Raw genomic sequence first — 19,688 nt, 5'->3', positions numbered from 1 at the left:
GTGGAACGACAGTCGAAGAATTAAATAAAATAGTGACAGTCCAGCGTCAAAATTTTACTGAATAAACAATCTCTAATTTTTGATAATTTAAATTACAGTTTTATTTCTATGGTAACACCTTATTTGGATAATCTGTCTACAGGAAGCTTCTAGAGTAATTGTAACATTTCATGTATGACAGATCATCAAAAGAGTAGACTTATATGTGACAATTCATGAACATACCCAAACAAAGATCCTTTTTGTGCCTAAACCTACCCAAGCCGTGGAAACTGTTGTATTTGTGAAACTGCTGAAATTTTAAATCTCAGCTAATAAGCGGCTGAAATGTTACAAATATCCACTGTAGGTGGAGGGTAAACATGCACTACCAAACCACAATAATAACTAACACGACAAGCTGGGTATTGCTTTATTACCTGATTTTAGGCCATGTCTTAAGGGAACCAGTCAAAATCTATATTTAAGACCATTATTTCAGATGATGCTGTGCTTATTTGGTGTAACCAAATTAGAATGTGTTTAATCAGACAGAGAGGAAAGCTGAGTATGTAATATGTAATGTAATATTCCAGCAGAGTGACACTGTACGCTCTGCACAGAGAATGGATAGGAATAGAGGTCCAACAGGGCAGCCCCTGCAGGTTAATCTGGCGATGCTCTCAGGGCAGAAAATCTATTTACTCGTGTAATAAATCACATTTACAGACTTACAGACACAAAAGCTTCTCATAATCTTTAGGACAAAGTGGATTTGAAATGTTCTCAAACTGAAATGTTTGGGACAGTATTTTGATAATTGACATGATCCTTCCTGTCACTGAATCCACTGAAAAACATTTGCCTCACAGACAGGCCCTTCGTTATGTAAACCTTAAGTTGTGTACTGACTAGCCCGGCAAGAGTGCTGTAAAAGCTGTTCATCTTAAAAGACACAGTCATTGATTCTGTATCCTGTTCTTGCCTGCAATGGCACTTTAAGATCATTAGGGTGACCTGAGGTGTCAATTAGTGCAACTAGTGCACATGCACACACACACACACACACACACACCCACACACGTATAGACACATGCATAAGAAGGATACACTTGCAGACACACAAACCCTAATCTAGTGTTACGGTTTTCTGACAGAGCAGCACCACAGGAGGTCACATGATTCAGCATTTCACACACACACACACACACACACACACGCATGCACGCACGCACAGACACACACACACACACACACACAGTGCATTGCAGATCTGATGCTTTATACGGCACCACTCCTGCCTGTTGTCCCAGTGATAAATAGTGACGTTGGTTTCTTAGTCAGCAAGCGCCCCCAGCAGCTTCTGCTACTTCTCCCAGTTAGCACACACACACACACACACACACACACACACACACACGCAGTATGGGGTGCTTTCTGGAGAGGGAAAACACCATAATGAGGTATTGAGCAGCATGATGTTGTCAGAGCAATTGTATATCTTCATTAGAGGTCACAGCTGTGTCTGTGTAAATGCATGTGAGTGTATATGATATTGTTTTTCATTACCCTTTCTGCTTTTGCTATGTGAAGCACTGTATATTTAGAGGTTTGAGAGATGCAATAAAACAGATTTACTTCAGTAAATCTTACTTAACTTGAGTGTGTGAACCCTGAGCAGAGCCAAAGGCATTACTGAGTTAAGCTGCAGTCCCATAGGAATGCTGGAATGCGCTGCCTTCCTAAATCTTGCTCCACATCGATTATGTTGACAGTGTGGTGCGCAGGTTGCCAATAGATGATATTGTATTGTGTGTGTGTGAATGAATAAACGCAATACAAATATTACACTAAAGTCCACTGAAACAAACTATGCAAGATAAACCATCAGTCATATTTGTCATAGTTTAACTGAATTCACTTTTATAAGAAGCATTTATAAAAATATGTTTGATTTATAGGTACAGCTAGATTCCTGATATACAAGCATGGATATACAGTACAGTATATTGCGCATCACTGTATTTTCATATCAAAGCATACCATTATCAGACTATACATACAGTTTACTGTAGGCTATCTCAACATTGGCATTCCATAAACCCATAAAAAGACAGAGAGCGAGAATAAGGACATTGAGACTGAAATAGTCATAGCTCTTTAAAACAAGTGAATCAGCTGCATGCTTGGGTTGTGCTCATCACTTTGAGGCATCTGACTGGATAAAATCTCTCCATTAGTTTAAAGGTCAAATGATGTCACGCAGATGTTTGTCACCTGAATTATCACCCAAATGGCAGCTCTCCATGCTGGCTATGGTTTGAGTTGATCAGAGGGGGTTTGAATCCGTGTTTGCATAATCATTCAGAAGCACAAAAATGCCTCCCTCTTGTTGTCAAAATGGGCTTCTTATACTACGACGGCAGAGTAAAGGGTTCCAATGTGAGAGACCTGACTTCACTCCCTGCAGTCAGGATATAGTTACTGTGTGTGCGCTGCAGGATATGTAGAAAGAAGTACATGCTGTATTTGTCATCTGATAGCAAGCGGTTTATGAACTGTCTCTATTTCAGTGTGTGCAAGTTCCCTTTGGTGATACGGCGTCACGGCGATGCTGTGGTGTGTCCATTGTAGGCGATCTGAGGAATGCCGTTACTGGAGTTGTCCAAGATCTCCTGTTGGGCGGACACACAAGCACACTTGATAACTTAACATACACCAAACCAAACTTTAAAATCTTCTTAGGTCATGAAACATACAATTTCCTGCAACTGCTGGAGCTAAAGGCCATACTGCTGACCAAGCTGACCAGTGCTGTCATGTCCTACCTTCTCGGTCATCTCATGAGAGTGGTGCAGCGAGTGTTCCCTCTCCAGGAACATCCTCTGCTGCTCCGAGCTGGCCAGGCGACAGGTCAGCCACGTGGATAAGGTACAGGAGGAGATCCCTGGACAAGACAGGAAAAGGCAAACCAGCTGGAGAAACAATGGAAGAATTCTTTATTTTAAAAAGAAGAGCGTGCTTTAGTATTTTATGTGTTTTCAGCCATGTTAGTGACGTGCCTCGAGAATGTTATTCTGTTGGTTGGTCCATCATTTTGGTCCAAACTGAAATGCCTCAACAACTATGGAATGGATTGCAAAAACATTTTGTCCAAACTTTCATGGTCCGAAGAGCATGAATGCTAATGACTTTGGGTTTCCTCAACTTTTCATCTAGTGCCACCATCAGGAATTAAAATTTTTCTGCTACATTGTTTTATGACCAAATACATGCAAAACAGATGACATTCCCATCAGCCTCAGCTGTACTTTGTGCTAGCTGGCAAATGTTAGCATGCAAACACATTAAATGTTAAACATTATACCTGCTTTAGTATGCCAACAATTGCATTTAGCTCAAAACATAACTGTGCCTATAAGTGCAGAGCCGCTAGTGTGGCTGTAGACTTGTCAAGTCAGAAGAGGAGTTGCAGGAGACACACATTTTAGGGGGAGACCCCTAAGAACGTGTCTGTTGGGATTTGTGGAGGAACATTTGACCATGTCCTGTAATAGAGGTGGAGCTACGATGAGTGTGGTTCACAGTAATAAGATTTGGGATCATTCGCAGTATTGATAGATGACGAATAAGAAGTTTCTTTACCTTTATTTTAAACCTTTGAATACATCTACTCCTCTGAGTGACTTGAGCTAAGACGTATTCTAACAACATTCCTACATTACAGCATACACATGTCACATATGATAGACATTTACAAGTGTGTTCCGTTGTGTTGTGTTGCATCACATTTGTAATTTGTTGTTTACCCAGGCAGGCCAGAGTCATGGCAGCCAGATGGATCGAGTGCATGGAGTCTGGTCTTTTATTCAGCGCCCGAACAAACTGGAAGTTGAGGATCCCACCAATCAGACCACAGATACAGCATGCTGAAAAAAGGATCATCTAAGGGACGGGGACAGAGAAGGGTGGCCCATGTTAACGCACACGGCTGAATTGACACCCTATCAACAAAACCGTAAACAAACTGACAAAATGTGATGTGATGGGAGATATATAAACTACTACTGAGCTTCCATCTCCATCATTCTGCTGCTTTGGACGACAGCTGCTCTGATGAGTAATGTATATCAGTCAAAATAAATCTCATTTCCTATTAGAAAATTGGATTGCTCTCAAAGCACACTGTCTCTTCCAGAAATATTGCACGGCCTGTAAATATGCTTGCATCACTCGCTTGCTGTAATTCTGCTCCTGTGTATGTGTGTGTGCCTGTTAGAGGACTGGTGAGATTTTACTTTCAGTATTTAATCAATCACATTTTACGGATTACTTCCTTAGAATTGTAATATGTAACTGGAAAACCCAGAATGAGAATCTAATTTTTTTTCCCATCAGGAACTCATGGGAACGTGATTGCAGTTCCATTGCTTTGCAATTAGAAATAATAAAATCCAATCAATTCACTTCTACTCCCCGTTTGTTGTGTATGCGCGTCATTCACTTCTCTCCCCGTGTGTGTGTGTGTGTGTGTGTGTGTGTGTGTGTTGTGTTCAGGTTCTCTTTCATTGTTCCCAGTACAGATGCCTTTAGTGCCTTTAACCACATGGAAACAGGCATCTCCTATTTCAGTCATTAACCGGTGAAGTGTGAAAAGCGGCTGGCAATGGTCCTGAAGCCATACCAATTTAACGCAATCATAACCCCACAGGCTGACGAGGAGGGAGGGGATGGAGAGAGTCAAAGCATGGAAGCGACTGGAGACATAAGAGCGATGGAAAAAGGGGGAAAGGCATGAGGATAAAGATGGCAACAGCAACAGTAGGTGGTGGATGGATAGGGTGAGATGGAGAGAGAGAAAGGTTGAGGAATGTCTCTGTTACAGAGGATTGTGCTGACATTGATCCATCATTAGTGCCCTCCCCGCAGGAGACAGAGAGAGTCAGAGAGAAACACGAGGACTCGCATGACATGCAGAGAGACTGCGAGGCGATCACTAAGCAAAAAAGATGGAAAGCGCGACAGAAAGAGAAGAGGAGAGGTGACTGCTTGTCTCCTCTGGTTTCCTCAGATGTCTTTTTCAGAGCACACTGTATGCACCTGCTCAGGAGGCGCACAACACACACACACACACACACACACACACACACACACAAAAGCACCTTTGGGTATTTGACAAATTTAGACAGTCTTTACTTTCCAGGGGTAGATTGTGCAGACCTGCTGTCGATAGTCATGACACAGAGCGTACATACAGTATATGTGTAACCTTCAGAGTGCATGGTTGTGTGTGGATTAATATTTAATGCCTGATGGGTGACAGTGCATAATATTATGTTTTCCTTAAAAAAAACTGTATTTGGTGTTCAAAATAAAAAATCTTTGAAAGGATGATTTTAAGCTTTTCAGTGCATAATAATGAATAATGATTTGGTTTTCATCTTCAGCATCTGAATGGCTATTTTGCCTCACCATCATCGCCAGTCATCTCAAAAATGTGTCTGAATTTTGTTTCCAGTTAGCTTTGGCAGCATGAAGTCTGCAACAGAGGACACTGATAAGCTGAACAGGCCCCAAAACTCAGGTAACAAAATCCACCCACCAGCACCTCTAAAAAGTTCACTAATCAACATGTTATTGAGGTTGCTGCACTATTTCTTGGCCAGGACCAGTTGCCAGGCAACCGGAGGACACTCCAGAAAGTTCACAAGACATAGTTGGGCACATACTCAACAAACAAGACATAACGTATTCATCTATGGATTTTAGAGGTGCTGATAGGAGGATTTTGTTGCCTTTGAACACAGCCAGGCTAGCTATTTCCCCCTGTTCCCAGCTTTTATAGTAAGCTAAGCTAAACAGATGCTGTAGCTTCATATTTACTGTACAGATGTGGGTGTGGTTTCGATCTTCATCTAGAGTGTGACCACATACTAATATACATGAGAAGGGACAACAAAAGAGGCTACTGGGAAACAACACATCTAAATATATACATATACTTACAATAAGACCTGTCCTCTTTCGAGCACACAATACGCCACACATCCCGCAGACCAGAAACTGGAAATAGACAGAGAGAGAACAACAATTGAGTAAATTAATAGTTTGAAAAGTTGCAGTTAGTTTGTCATTAAGAAGTCAGTTATTCAGATGCAATTTTCTCCCTCCAAAAATAGAGTGTGTCATCGTGGGCGTCTAGGGGGACGCCATGTTGTCCTGGATGTCAACGATTCAGACTGAACTGGAACAGCACGGTGGTGTATTATACTGGCAGAGTGCACTTACAAGTGGGACAGCACAATGAGCTGCGAGCTGCATTGTTTTGCTGAGAGTGTTTGGGAGCAGTAGTGTGTATGTGTGTGTGTGTGTTGGCTTCCTCTCATTTTCAATCTAACTTTTAGTTACCTGTTATAGTTTTACATTAATTTATTGGTGTGATAGAAGATGGAGGTCACCCCTTTAAGTTAAGCTTGAAGGTTTATTCTTTACCATTGTTATTTACAACTCAAGGTCCCCTTACTTGATTTCTTCCAAGGCTTTCAGCCCTATCATGCAGCCTTCATCAGTGGATGGAGTTTTCTAAAGTTTTTTTTGTCAAGATACTTTCAGTTAGTTTTCTTGATTGTATTGTTAGACTTTATATTACAGTTTACATTGAAATATGATTTTCTCAGTTTCACTTTTAAAATTTCCTAACATGTCTGCATACTTTAATTTATTTAAATTGATACTATATAAATAAATACTATTGATATTGGGACTGATTGGGACTTTTCATTTAGAAGTTACACACCCAAAAAACATTATGGATCAGGTCTGCTGTTCACTGACTGTAACCAGATAATCTTCCAGTTATCAAAGGGTTGCCTAGTATCTCTGAACATGAAAAGCTCTGAATATTAAAATATTTAAATGAAGTAATATGTAAAAAAAAAAAAAAAAGTTTCATATCTTGAAATGTAGGCTACTGACAAATATCAGATATGACTTCACTTCCTTGTTCAGCAGGACACTAAAATTATAATCAAAGATTGGTCAGCCAGTCTTAATGACTCTCAGTGCCTGAGTAGTCACGAGACACGGCTTGCTGAATCAGCACACAGCATTCAACAGCTATGAGGTTGAATGCACAGACATCACATTGCATAACACTTTTGCAGTGACTTCATACACAACACTATGGAGGCACTCACACTCAAATATACAACCTATACAATGTGTTTTAGAAACTCCAAAAATCTGAACTTTCTTTAAGATTCAAGTTGCCTGAGCTCCAGACACTTAATTCTCAGCATCAGCTAAAAGACAGACTGTGATTCCTCTGCTGGAGCAGCAGCCATGAAGTAGCTGAATCAAGGTTATATATAGCTACTAAACTCAACTTTTTATTGCTCTGTAGCAATATCAAGACACTGAGGCACCATACCAAAAGTAGACATATGCAGAAGAGTGAGAAGATGTCTAAGTGTGTAAAAGCTTTGACCATGCCATGAAACAGAGCAGCAATTCAAGCATGAATTAATGAGACTGATCGTTAGTTCCAGCACAGAGGCATCTAGTGGGCACAATGGCTGTGTGTGTCTCTCTAACATTGAATGCACAAACACATAAAGGACAAACATTTAGTCCACCTCCTGGGTCTTTGGCACGTATTATGGAAAAAAGGGAAGGAGCCACAACTTGCGCTGTCAGTTGTGGAGTGATTGATATTAGATAAACATCCCCCAGTATCAACAACAACAAAAAAACAATCTTTCTCCAACCAAAAGCTTTTTACTGTGAAAACAACAAAAGGGGTGATATGAGTAACTTAACACAGTCTTTATCGGGAAGACATTAGAGGTTTTTAGAAAAAAAAATGCTGATTTGTATTCTGAGTGTTTTAAATGATATTTTGTCAAATGAATCTGAAATATTTCTAAGTTTAAAAAAATATATACTAGAACACAACTTCTAGGGGTAGGTTGATATCTTCCAGTCAAAATAAAACAATACTTAACCAAAGCAGAATAAATCATGCCTTTCCCTTTATAAGACAATTTACATTCATGTATTGCCTTAATTGTAATACTTACTACATGGCCTACATGCAGCCTATAATGAATGTATCTAAAAAAAAACATTCCTCACAAAGGTAAGTCAAAATAGTAAAAAATGGCTGAAAAGATAGTTGAGTTTTAACATGTGCCTCTATACTCCACAACATCCCTAGAGATACTTATCCTATCTGGAAGACAATAATGAAAACCAAGGATAAAAGTTGTGCAGGTCGTACACAGAGTCCGCTCCAAACCGGGGACGCGTCGCCCTGCTGCGGCTTGTGCTGGCCCCGGACCCAGCTAATGCCCACCGCTCCCAGGACGATGCTCGCCACACCCAGGCCCACCTCCACCACGGACAGCAGGAGCAGGCTCCAAAGGATCTTGCGGCTGGAGCACATCCTGCCCCGGGCATCTCTCCAGCTCCAACAGGAGGCAGACTGAGGGAGGAGAGAGGAGTTCGCTTCTCAGTGCTCCGAGGGCGGCGCGGCTCTACGGCTTCATGCCCGGCTGGAAAACAGCGGCTATCCGAACAAGTAGGTCCAAGTCGAGAAGAAAGGTTACAGGGAACCTGAGAGGTTCGGGTGAAGAGAGGGCGCTCCACTGAAGTTCCTCTGCTTGCTGAAGTGCCTGTGTGCCGCCTGGCGCTGTCCAGGGTACTTAAGCACCACTGCAAACACACGCGCGCGCGCACGCACACTCACGATGCATGAATTAACCCTCCGCCCCCATGTGGAAACATTCAAACACCACAGATGTAACATTATGAAGAGGTATGAGTATCCATGACAGCTCATTCAGCTGCTGATTAAATGGATTTAATTCCAGACTCTGGATCGGTTGAATAAACATATAAACTATGTGACTTACTGATATTTATGGCAATTCTATTTGTATAGCACCTTTTAACAACAAGGCAAATCTTCTTTACATCATGAAAAGGGCGGTTGGACAGGATATAAAACTAACAAAATCCTATTTATGCACTATTTATGACTTAAAACACACAAAAACAAGCTTAAATGGATTAAAATACAACAAACAGAATTACAGTGCTGTGCAAAATATGACCACACAGCAGAAAATGTGATTTACTAAAAGCACTGCCCAACAGAAAAAGGTTAACTTAACTTGGAGAGCTGGAGCAGGTTGTAGCTTTTCTGGTGTGTTCCAGATAGGTGCATGAAATCTGAGTGATTCTTCATCCATTAAAATTATCACTGCATTGGAATAAAAAGAAACTCTCAGCAGCTGCAAAGGTTTTATATGCAGCTTTTACGGGTCGGGACTGGCTTTGTCTTTGGGTTACTTAGGGAGATGACCGCCCCAAAACAGACTCACAGATATACTACATTGTTGTCATAGCAATTTAGACATGTGATTCCATTTAATTGTGAAACTGAATTACATATTGTGCCTCATTTACAGACTCACATGACAAAAGGAGTTATCCAGGCCTAGTTCAAGTAATTATAAACAGTGGTGTCTACAGTCTTTTATTGCTAAACAATGCATCATCTCACCCCATCTTACCTCCTCCTACAAGCACACACAACCTGGAGAAACTCATAGAGCGCCACTGGTCTCTGCATGATTTCATTCATGGTCATGTTCTTGTTTCAAGTTCTTGTGCCAGACTCCCTCAACACCTACTTATGAAATCCCATACCAACATCATTTCTGGTTTTCGCTCCCCTTCTTTCCTGAGGGAAGCTTTGGTGTAATTATGTTAACTTAATGATGCTGAACACCAAATCAGATCTGGATGATCCTCTGTAATTTTTACTCCATATCACCTCATAAATAGTTAAGCCACCTGGGATGTTATGAGTCACTACTTTCATTTGGGGTCACCAGGTAAAACAGGAAGCAGGTGACTCATTTACTGTAAGCTAAGGACGTCACTTTGTGTTGAAAAGTGGTGGGGACATTTAAGGGCTCAGATTAAGGTGACGAAACACTTGGTCCACGAGATGCAATAATGCATATTGGAGTCTCGAGAACAAGACAACAAGATAGTTATATGTAATTTAGAATAAATATTCATTGATGCAATTGGCTACTTGGTTGGGGGGTTCTCCCCCAGAAGATTTTGTGCATTAAACCCTTAATTTCCATTGCATTCTGGAGACATGTCTGCACCAATTTATTGTGGAAATGTCTTTATTTATATGAAGGGGAAAAAAATTCAGGTGGATTCAGAAAATAAAAATATTATAAAATATAATGCAGTAATCAGTAGCTTGTTTAGTTAGCCTAAGTTGCTTTTTTTGGACAAGGCAGATCTGTTTCTTCTATATTTACATTGCATTTCATGTTTTCCTATTGTGCAAGTAAACCTTTCTCATATCATTGTAATTGTTATTTAACATTTCTAGTTGTAAGCTAATTTTCAGAAGACCTTTAGCAAGTGATTTCAAAACAAAGGGGACAAAATTAGCCATTTCAAAAAGTGGTGGGGACATCCCCACTGTAAATGACACCTATGCTGTAAGCCAGTCTGTTTGGTACCATATGGCCGAAGATTCAACTTAAATTTGACAAAATATTCTCTGAAATGACCTCTGTTTGTATGTGGAAAATAAGAAATATCAGTAACAGTATGGTTCTGGGTTTCCACAATGAAATGCCTGTGTGGGTCTGCAATATGAAATATTTTAGAAAAGTCAAATATCCAAGAAGCCACAAACTAAACATGCAAAATCAAGCATGACAAGCTATCTAGAAATTAGTGTGAGATATACTCTAAATATAAACTTAATTGCTGTCATAGGGTGCATCTAATGAACAGTGTTGTCATTACATTTAATATTAATAATACAAAAAAGTTTAATAACATTTAGATCCATTATAATTATTTGTCATCGTGACAGTAATCACTTACATATTAACTTCAACATTCTGGTGTTTAATGGAGGGAATTAATTTTTTTGATTTGTAATTCTTGTAGTGTTATAAAATAACATTTAAAAAAAGAATTCAGCAGCAACATCTCTTTCCAGAAACAGAGAACAGATCTTACAGGATAATCTACGGAACACACTGAAAATTAAACCAGAACAATGTGCATGTCAAAGAGCCACCAAAATAAAATGACGGTCAATTTCAGAAATTGGACCCTTTAATTATTTATAATGCGCACAGGATGATAGGTCCGAATACAGTTCAGTGAACAGTACAGCTCCAAGGCCCCTGTGCTTCAATCAAAACATCTTCTTTTATGTCACTTTACAAACTCAAGCAAACTTAAATGGCTTTAAAACATGAGTCCGTCATGATTCGGCTTGTTGCCTCCCCAGTCCTAGTATGTTCTGTCTGTTTTCCCTCTCCCTTGTGTTTTTGTTTTATTATCAGTCTGTCCTGTGTTGAGTGGGTGTGGTGCTCCTGGCTCTCTCTCTCCTCATCAGGACACCTGTGGCTTCCTACTCACCTGAAGCAGATTCAGCAGTCACCACTGCTGTCTAAAGCCCCCGGCTTTCCAACCAGTCCTTGCTAGATTGTCATTTGCTATGGTCAGCCTTACAGTTTTTTCTTGTGTGCCTTTTGTGGTTTAGATCTTAGCTTGGCTTTTTGTGTTTTTGCTCCTGCTCCAGATACCTGCTACAGTCCTAGAAGCCCAGCCTGCCTGCCTGCCTGCACCTAATTGCCCGCTCTCAGTCCCAGTCTCTCAGAGGATTTCAAAGCACCATCACTACCTATTGTTTAATAAAACCTCTGTACCTGTTTCTAACCTTGCTTCCGTGTCTGGTCCTGAATCCTGGACAGCCCAGCCTAACATAGTCATTTGAATTGAGGTTGGTGTAATCTAAATTCTTTTGCTAGCAAGAAGCTTTGCTGCTCCCTGTGGCAATATATGCACCACTGTCTTGTTGATGTCATGACATCTACAGTTACATTCCTAGCAATCATTTATTCTTTGTACAAGTGAATAGAAATATGGACAATGGCCCAAAGTTACAAACTGTTCATATTTATTGCTTTTGCTGTTTAATCAAAGTAACATTCATAAAGGTCTTCACTTTCTTCTACAACAATAGATGCTGTCCAGTGGAAAACTGAATATTTGGTGACTTTGATTTTTATTTTTAGGTATTTTTACTGTTGCTTCGTGGTTTGAGGAAATTCTCCTACTCTGCAAAATAAACCATTTACATAAATAAACTATGAGATTTTTACTGGACTACAATGACATGCCTCACAACATTATATTACCAAGTACCTGTGTTGAGCCAAATGTTATATTTGTAACAATAAGAGTATTTCTCTGTACAGCATGATTCTAATTTGCCTTTTTAATAAGGAGGAACAGAATCACAATAAGAGCCACTTATAAAGATCAGATTCAGCTCTGTACTTGTTAATGTGCGCATGATGACAGGCCTTGCAGATAGCTTGTATCCTTGGTAAGATGACCTCTCACAGTATAGTTTGCAGCCAATTAAAGAATCTCATGTAAGCCTCATTATCCTCATCCAGCATCAGGAGGAAGTCAGCCAGTGTTGTGGCATCAGTAAAGTCATTTACATGAATGAAGGAAGTGCCTGGGGCAAAATACTCATAGTTCCCTCTCAGTGGGTCCAAAACTATCAGCACAGTGCCAGCTGTCAGAGATCCATTGAACGCTTCTGTAATGTAATCTTTGTGAATTAAATTCTCTAAGGAAAGGTAGAATTTGCAGGTCCTGATAGGCAGGAAAGAGTACTCACTCTTCAAGAGGAGCCATAAAAGATGTCCACCTTGATGTGTTTCACAAGCTCACTGTAGTTGAATCTCTCTTATGATTTTGTGTTGAGATCATTGCTATCCGCAGTTCAAAAAAGCAATAATTCCTTCTTCTCTCTGTATTCTTCTTGACAGTCACTTGCCAACAAATGTGAATATCTGCATCCTTCCTGTAGATCAATGCCCTGCTATCTTATGTGTGTTGGTAGGTGAGTCAGATTTAAATCAGATCCACCTCTGAAATCTGACTCTAGGTGACGAGGGAAGGTTGGAGAAGTAATCGTGGGTAGGTCTGTGAAATACCAAAACTCTATGAATTCTGGAGAATAAAGATCTGCCATCTGTGAGGTGGCACAGTCTTGAAAAGCAATCATTTCGTTTTTGGCCAGAACCACAGCAACATTACAGGCTTGTCTGTCTGTTGTGTCAGTGGTGTTTTGGGATGTTTTGTAAAAGTTGGCCCGCTTTGCCAGATGCCCTGAATGAGCTGGAGGAGGATGACATTTTGGAGATGGAAATTACTCATAGTACATTAAAAACATAACTATGATTCCAGCCAGGACGAAAATAACTGTCAGGGTAGCTCGTAAACCCCCCCAAAACTGGAATGGAAGCCATATTAAACCTGCAAGGAACAGAATACCGTGTACAATTTGCACTGGCAACACATTCCCTCAGCAAGAGAGTTTAAATGAGTCCAAACTTACTGTTAAATCAAAAGCAGCAAAGCCATTTTGGAATTTTTGTCTAATTTACTTCTCTCCAAAATGTTCAACTATTCCATTAAGACTGGCAGTTTATCTCATTTTGGCCATCTTTTGACAGCTACTTTAACGGCAAGATGTGGCCAGAATAATCAAGTATATTGTTTATAATCTGTGTGTTAATGTGGATGTGTGAACAGCTATTATTGGGTTTTTCATGAAGAGTACCTCTTATAAAGGTCATGAACTATGGAAAAATCCTGGTCTCTTGACATTTGCTCTCAGGCAAGGCAGTTGGGCTGAATGAATTCTTTGCTGAGTTTATTTAATAAAGCACCTTACACAGAACAAGTCACAGAGTGCTTTACAAGAGTAAAATAATATAGTGTCATATCAATAGAGCCAACAATAAAACAAAAGCATCAATGTAAAATAGTAGCTTTATAATAATCATTAAAACACAAGCAACAACAACAGAAAACAGTAAAATAATCAATTAAACATAAGCAGCAACGTTTTAAAATTCACAGTCAGTCAATAAAACAGGCAGTAACGGACCTTAAAATACATACACTTGCATTCTTTAGATAGTGCATGGCAAGACAAAGGCCAGCTTAAATAAAAGAGTCTTCACCTGTTTAAAAAGACTGCAGAACGTAAGTCTAAGGGAAGAGCATTCCACAGTGTTAAAGCCACCACTTGAAATGCACGATCACCTGATGTTTTCAGGGAGCCAGTGTAACAATGACATTGATAGGTGTGATGGGACTTGTCCTGCTAGACCTGGTCAAGAGCCTTTCAACAGCATTCTGGACCATTTGTAGACGGTCCCGAGATGACTTGCTGAGGCAGGTGAAGAGGGAGTTGCAGTAGTCTAACTGGGATGAAATTAATGATCATCTCTAGTTCTGGTTGTGGCATATCAGGTTTGGGTCTGGCAATGTTTCTTAAATGGAAGAAACATACGGGTCAAAGATATGATATGTTGATCAAAGTAGATTGTAAGTAGATTGGTCAAACACCAAGATTCTTGAGGATTGACTTAACTGTTGACGAAAGTTACCCAATACGCTGAGCTGTCATGGAAGCTATGCTATCGTATGCAACAAAAAGGAATCTTATCTGTGTTAAGCTATAAAAAGTCCAGTCCTTAATGGCAGTAAGGCAGTTGTTCCACAACTTGGACCACTCAGTCAACAGATATGATGAAATGATTGATTAACGATAGAAACAGAAAGATGTATGAGGCTTGCAGTTGCTGAATAGCATTGTGGGGAAACTGCAAAAGGGAAATCCGCCATAGCACCCAGGCATGACGGACCCCCTATAAACCTATGGAAACGAAGAAGGAGATCAGGAGGCGGGACAGAGAAAGGGGTCAAGGGGAGGGATGCAGAATGCGAGAGCGAAGAAGAAGAGGTGGGAGGTGTGGGTATATATGGAAATGCTGGCAATGATGTGATTGATGTGTGGTCCTGCTCCTGAAACTCTGCTAATTAGCTCAAAATTTCAGCTTAGAAATAGGCCTGTAGTTTTTTTGGAGGGGACGGATCAAGGTTAGTCTATTTCAAAAGAGGTTGCACAATTCCATGTTGAGGGAGCTATTTATGATCGAGACCAGATAGGGCTTGAAGTGTTGTTGACTGTGGACTTTAGGGTTGTGTTTACTGGAAGAATTTAACGTGGCAAAGTAAGAAGCCCTCGCACCCTTAACCATAATGTTAAACTCAGTCAAAAGGTCTTTGTGAGACATGGAACTCTACCCTCTGATATTAAGGCCAAAAACAAATGGTGTCATTTAACCAGGGGGGATGAATTTATGGAGGAAAGATGAGGAGTGACATGACTCAAAGTAGTGCATGTACACCTCATCATTCAAGTCCAAGTGGAGCAGAAACTCTGCCAGTGACTTTGCCACTTCATTTATGTAATTAAAGGCATTAGAGGGAAGGAACTGCTTGTAGTTTTCCCTTGGTAGACCCAAAACTACAGGGACTTTCCACAAGGGGCCAGTTAACCTTCTCTGTGATGTAGCCTCTGTGGATCGAGTTCTTACATGAGAGGTAAACGTCACAGCTAGAAATGCTTGAATAATAGTCTTCACAGCACAAATGGTGCACTGTGAAAGCTGCACCAAAGATGTGTCTGAACATTTAATGATAATATCTTTCTTTTACAGCCATTCTAGCGGCTGGGTTGTTGTTACTGACAATCCAAACCACTGGACCGTAGGCTTTTTATTTGGATCTATGCCTTCATGATATTCCTCAACAGTGTTTCATTGGGAAGTTGTTGTCATCATCTGTGGGAGCAGAAAAAGAAGTAGAGGTGATCACTTCGATAACTACATCAAGGGCTGCACCAAATAAAGTGGAAATGTGCGCCTGGTTCTGGAAGTAAAAGTCTCATTCATCATTCCCATAAAGGTGACTCACAGTTACAGCTTGGATTGGCATTAAAATATTGAAATCATCAGTTCAAAGGATTAACTACTGCTTTAGATGAATTTCTCCACATTTACATGCCATAGTAAGAACAATACTTGGCATTTAAAGTGTTTAGTGTCTTTCACCACTGAATAAAGCATGCTGGTCTCACCTTCCCACAGAGGGTAAGGGTTGGATGTATCTTTTTGCTTTTCAGTAGACCGACTGAGGCAAGCTTTTGAAACTTGAACACACATATGAATGCTAAGACATGATAATGAGGCAAACCTCAGGAGCCCAGAAACAGAAACCAGTTGTATTTGCTTACGCTGCTGAACACGTGTTTTTGCTATCATCATGCTACACCTCTATCATGTAGTATGATGATTGTCAAGGTGGTCCTGGTGATATTGATTATTTTCATATGATTGTCCGCTCAAACAGAATCAAGGATATATATACACTGGCACATAGTTTTCAATATAAAAGGATTTGGAAATTTGGAAAATGTGAGGGATTATTCTTCAGCCTCATCTGTCCCCCTGATGAAGCCACCAAACCCTAGAAACAAACAAGCCCAAACACAGCCAACACACAAAAGCAATCAACCACCACTGACACACACAAGTCAAATCCGCAGATTAATGCGTGCAAATGAAAGGACACAAAGAAGAAAATGTTAACATACTGTATTCATGGACACATGCAAGTCAAATTTGTTGTTCAAGGTGAAAGTCAAATGCCTATCATTGTCAGCTCTTGGAGAAAAATGTTTCTATGACTTGTAGATAATCTAAAAGCAATGACATGCTCGAAACAACAACGCCACTCTAAACAAACCCTACCTTTAAATAGTGCCACTCAGTTATCAATCAAAATCCCAGTGGTGAGCACATGCCTTCTGACTGAGACATGCTTTGAAGTGATTGTAGAAAACATTCTTGATGATGAGTAACATTATCTGAACTGGAAGTTTTAGTCTATTGTTTGCATTTGATTTGAATATTTGATGTTTGGAGCTTTGATGTTTTTTTCTTGTCACTGTTCCAGTCTGGCTTTCTTTTCCATTTCAGGCATTTTCTTATAGTTTAATCCCTATTTAAATATACCAGATTTTTTTTGGGATTTCATACAAACAAAAATGAACTTAAAAGAACAACATATCACTGGATACAACAAATACAAACAGACAAACAAAATGGCAAATGTAGAGTAAATCCTTGTCTGTGATTGGTTATTCCAGCTTTGAACATACATTGATTAATCTTATTCTTCACACAGCCAATAACTTTCTTACTTACTTACTTTCTCTTTCTTACTTTCTTTTTCATTATGAGTGCTTTTTAAACAACATTTCTCAGAAGCCAGCTGATCAGTTAAACAGATAAATCTGACTTTAAATCTGACATTGGGCCCTACCATAGATTCTTCTCTCCATATGGAGACTTAGTATCTTCAATAAAACTCCCCAATGCCAGCATGCCTTTCCCAGCCCCTCTAAAAAAAAGTCAAAAATTCCATAATCCCACACATGGTGGGTTCCTCTTATCTTTCTTAAATAAAAATCTAAGCATTTGCACTGAGAAAACGTAACTCAAAAAACATACACCTGATTCAGGCTTTCTACTTGCATGTGTGCATGAAGAGGTTTATAACTGATCAATTATCAATCGACTCGCTGAAGAGTAAAAGCAGCTCCCACAGGATCCAAAGTCATAGAGCCGTGTGTTACTTTAGGCGTTGCTGTTTCAGGGGTGTGTTTAGAGTTCATGTTTTCAGCGCTACTTCCAGGATACTCAAAGCAGCTGCAACCAAAAAATAAGTGATGACATACCAGATTAAAATGTGAAAACATGGATTAACGCATGTGTCATGACTCTTTCACCTGTGTGCATGATCAAGTAATGATCATGTTAGACAAGTTTACCATTTGCTTATAACCAAGCACAATGCCTGTAGTCGCTTTTACCCAGAGGAGCTCTCAGACACAGACATTCCAACCAACCCAAACCTCACAAAAAGTCAACATGCTGCTGTGCCCCAAAACAAAGACAAGGTGTTCTGATTTTGCTAAAAAAAAAAAAAAAGAAAAGAAAAGAAAAAGAGGAATGCGAGTAGCAACAACAAACACTAAATTAAATGTATTGCTACTCACTAAACCGATCAATGTTGTGTAGCGGCTACACCCGGAGATGCACATTATTTTATTAAATTAAATGTTTATTTATTTCATTTTATTCATCAGTGATATGTGTGCAGCAACTGAATTGTTACAATGTTACTTTGTCAAACCTATTTATATCAATGACGGTATAAGCTACAGAAACACCTTTTTGTATAATTCAGTACAATTCAACAGCACCTAAACTACATCCTCCAAAATGATCATAACAACAGCACCTCTCTAAAACCGTTTCAAGAAAAACTGAACATTAAAACCTTCACAAAGGTAAGATTTATTGCATGACTGTTGTATTAGACTGCTTTAGATTCAGCTAGGTTTACTGAGTTATCACTTAGTAATAAACTAAGTCTCTCACTGTAATTGACATAAAGAATTTATTTCCCTAAATTGGGTAAAAGGGTTAACCGGATGACTTGCAGGTGAGGGTTAAATATTAGGTGGCATGAGATGTGAAGCATGTGTGGTGCTGATGTTGCGGGTGGACAGCAAAGTGTTCTTTGTTTAGCTGCTGTGTGTAAACAAAGGCAACGAGTTGCACTGGTGGTGTTTACATACAGCGTGCATCCTCTTTTGAGCATGTAATGACAGCTAGATTAAGCCAGATTCGCGTGAGGACTGCGAAATTGTGTCAGCGAGGTGAGTTGCCTCTGTTTCTGTTGAATGAAAAAAGGTCAAACTGACAGCTATGGGCAGGTAAAAGACGTCTCTCACTGATGCCAGCAGAATGACTTTCTATGGTCCATTGTTTGTCAACGTCAAGCAGTGGATCCATAATTCAAATCCTATGATTGGCATGTTGTTAGGGTAATGACACAATGAGGCATCTATAATGAGGAGACAGAGAAGAAGAGGGTGATAGACTAGGCCATCACAGGGACATATGAATATATGTCAATAACAGAACAGGCAGGGTTGGCAATAGAAAGCTTAAGTGAAACTGGGTCTTGAGATCCAGAAGTAAGAAAACCTCATTCAAAATCACACTGACAATTGCAAAAATGCAAATTCCTAAACATCAAGGCTCAATACGTACTTGCTCAGCAGTTTTTGATTGCTAACAAATAAATTGTTGTTTACTGTACCTGTGTTAAAAGATTAGCCTGGCATTAGACCACATTTTCTTACTGTCAACAAATCCTATGAAAAAACCATGTCTCAGTCTGTCTCTTTATACTTTCTGACTTCAATACCCTGACCGTGGCTCTCAGCCCCAAGCCCATTTGTTCCCGCTGAAGACATAAATCTTTAAAAACAGGTCACAAATATATACTTAGATTTTTAAAAGAGGCTAGGTCATTTCCTAAAACAGCTGGGCACTGTAGTTTTTTGGAAACTTTACACAAACAGGAGTAAATAATGCATTTGTTGGGGGCTACTTTTGGTAGCGGATTGATGTGTGCTAGTGAGTGTTTCCAGCAGCAGGATGGTATAAATGATAAATAAATAAATAAATAAATAAATAAATCTACAGTGCCCATGTCCATGTTAATGAAGGAACACATCACCTATTGTGAAATGGGAATGCTCACTGTGTATTTGATTATTATTATTATTATCATGGACAAAAATGGAGCTCTATGACACAGAGGGATAAGCTGTATCTAGGTTTTGGACACACAGATAATTGTTT

General features: G+C 39.7%; 1 protein-coding gene and 1 pseudogene across 5 annotated transcripts; both read right to left on the bottom strand.

Annotated features, from left to right (window-relative positions):
• Positions 1 to 1,960: 1,960 nt before the first annotated feature.
• Positions 1,961 to 11,826, bottom strand: LOC123976826 (transmembrane protein 196). Of its 5 annotated transcripts, none has more exons than XM_046059176.1 (5): positions 11,742 to 11,826; positions 5,986 to 6,042; positions 3,789 to 3,924; positions 2,808 to 2,926; positions 1,961 to 2,654 (listed from the first exon to the last, which is right to left on the bottom strand). In XM_046059176.1, the coding sequence occupies exons 2-5, from the start codon at positions 6,025 to 6,027 to the stop codon at positions 2,583 to 2,585; spliced, it is 369 nt and encodes a 122-aa protein (XP_045915132.1). In that variant the 5' UTR covers positions 6,028 to 6,042; positions 11,742 to 11,826; the 3' UTR covers positions 1,961 to 2,582. The 5 variants fall into 5 exon arrangements, with proteins under 5 accessions (XP_045915132.1, XP_045915133.1, XP_045915129.1 ...); XM_046059177.1 differs by lacking the exon at positions 11,742 to 11,826 and adding an exon at positions 11,452 to 11,635; XM_046059173.1 differs by lacking the exon at positions 11,742 to 11,826 and adding an exon at positions 8,258 to 8,422 and having other exon boundaries at positions 1,961 to 2,678.
• Positions 11,827 to 12,437: 611 nt separating this feature from the next.
• On the bottom strand, positions 12,438 to 17,868 carry LOC123976813 (annotated as a pseudogene).
• Positions 17,869 to 19,688: the final 1,820 nt, after the last annotated feature.

This window comes from Micropterus dolomieu, linkage group LG09 (genome assembly GCF_021292245.1).
Source record: "Micropterus dolomieu isolate WLL.071019.BEF.003 ecotype Adirondacks linkage group LG09, ASM2129224v1, whole genome shotgun sequence".
Taxonomy (NCBI): domain Eukaryota; kingdom Metazoa; phylum Chordata; class Actinopteri; order Centrarchiformes; family Centrarchidae; genus Micropterus; species Micropterus dolomieu.
This window is presented reverse-complemented; position numbering and strand designations above follow the sequence as displayed.

Bases quoted from the DNA above. Each gene is read 5' to 3' on its own strand.
- LOC123976826 (XM_046059173.1), bottom strand. From the start codon at position 8,422: ATGTGCTCCAGCCGCAAGATCCTTTGGAGCCTGCTCCTGCTGTCCGTG. The intron at 6,043-8,257 runs GTACGACCTGCA...GTCTATTTCCAG, and splicing joins CGGTTTGGAGCGGACTCTGT to TTTCTGGTCTGCGGGATGTG. The intron at 2,679-2,807 runs GTAGGACATGAC...TAAGTTATCAAG, and splicing joins CTCATGAGATGACCGAGAAG to TGTGCTTGTGTGTCCGCCCA.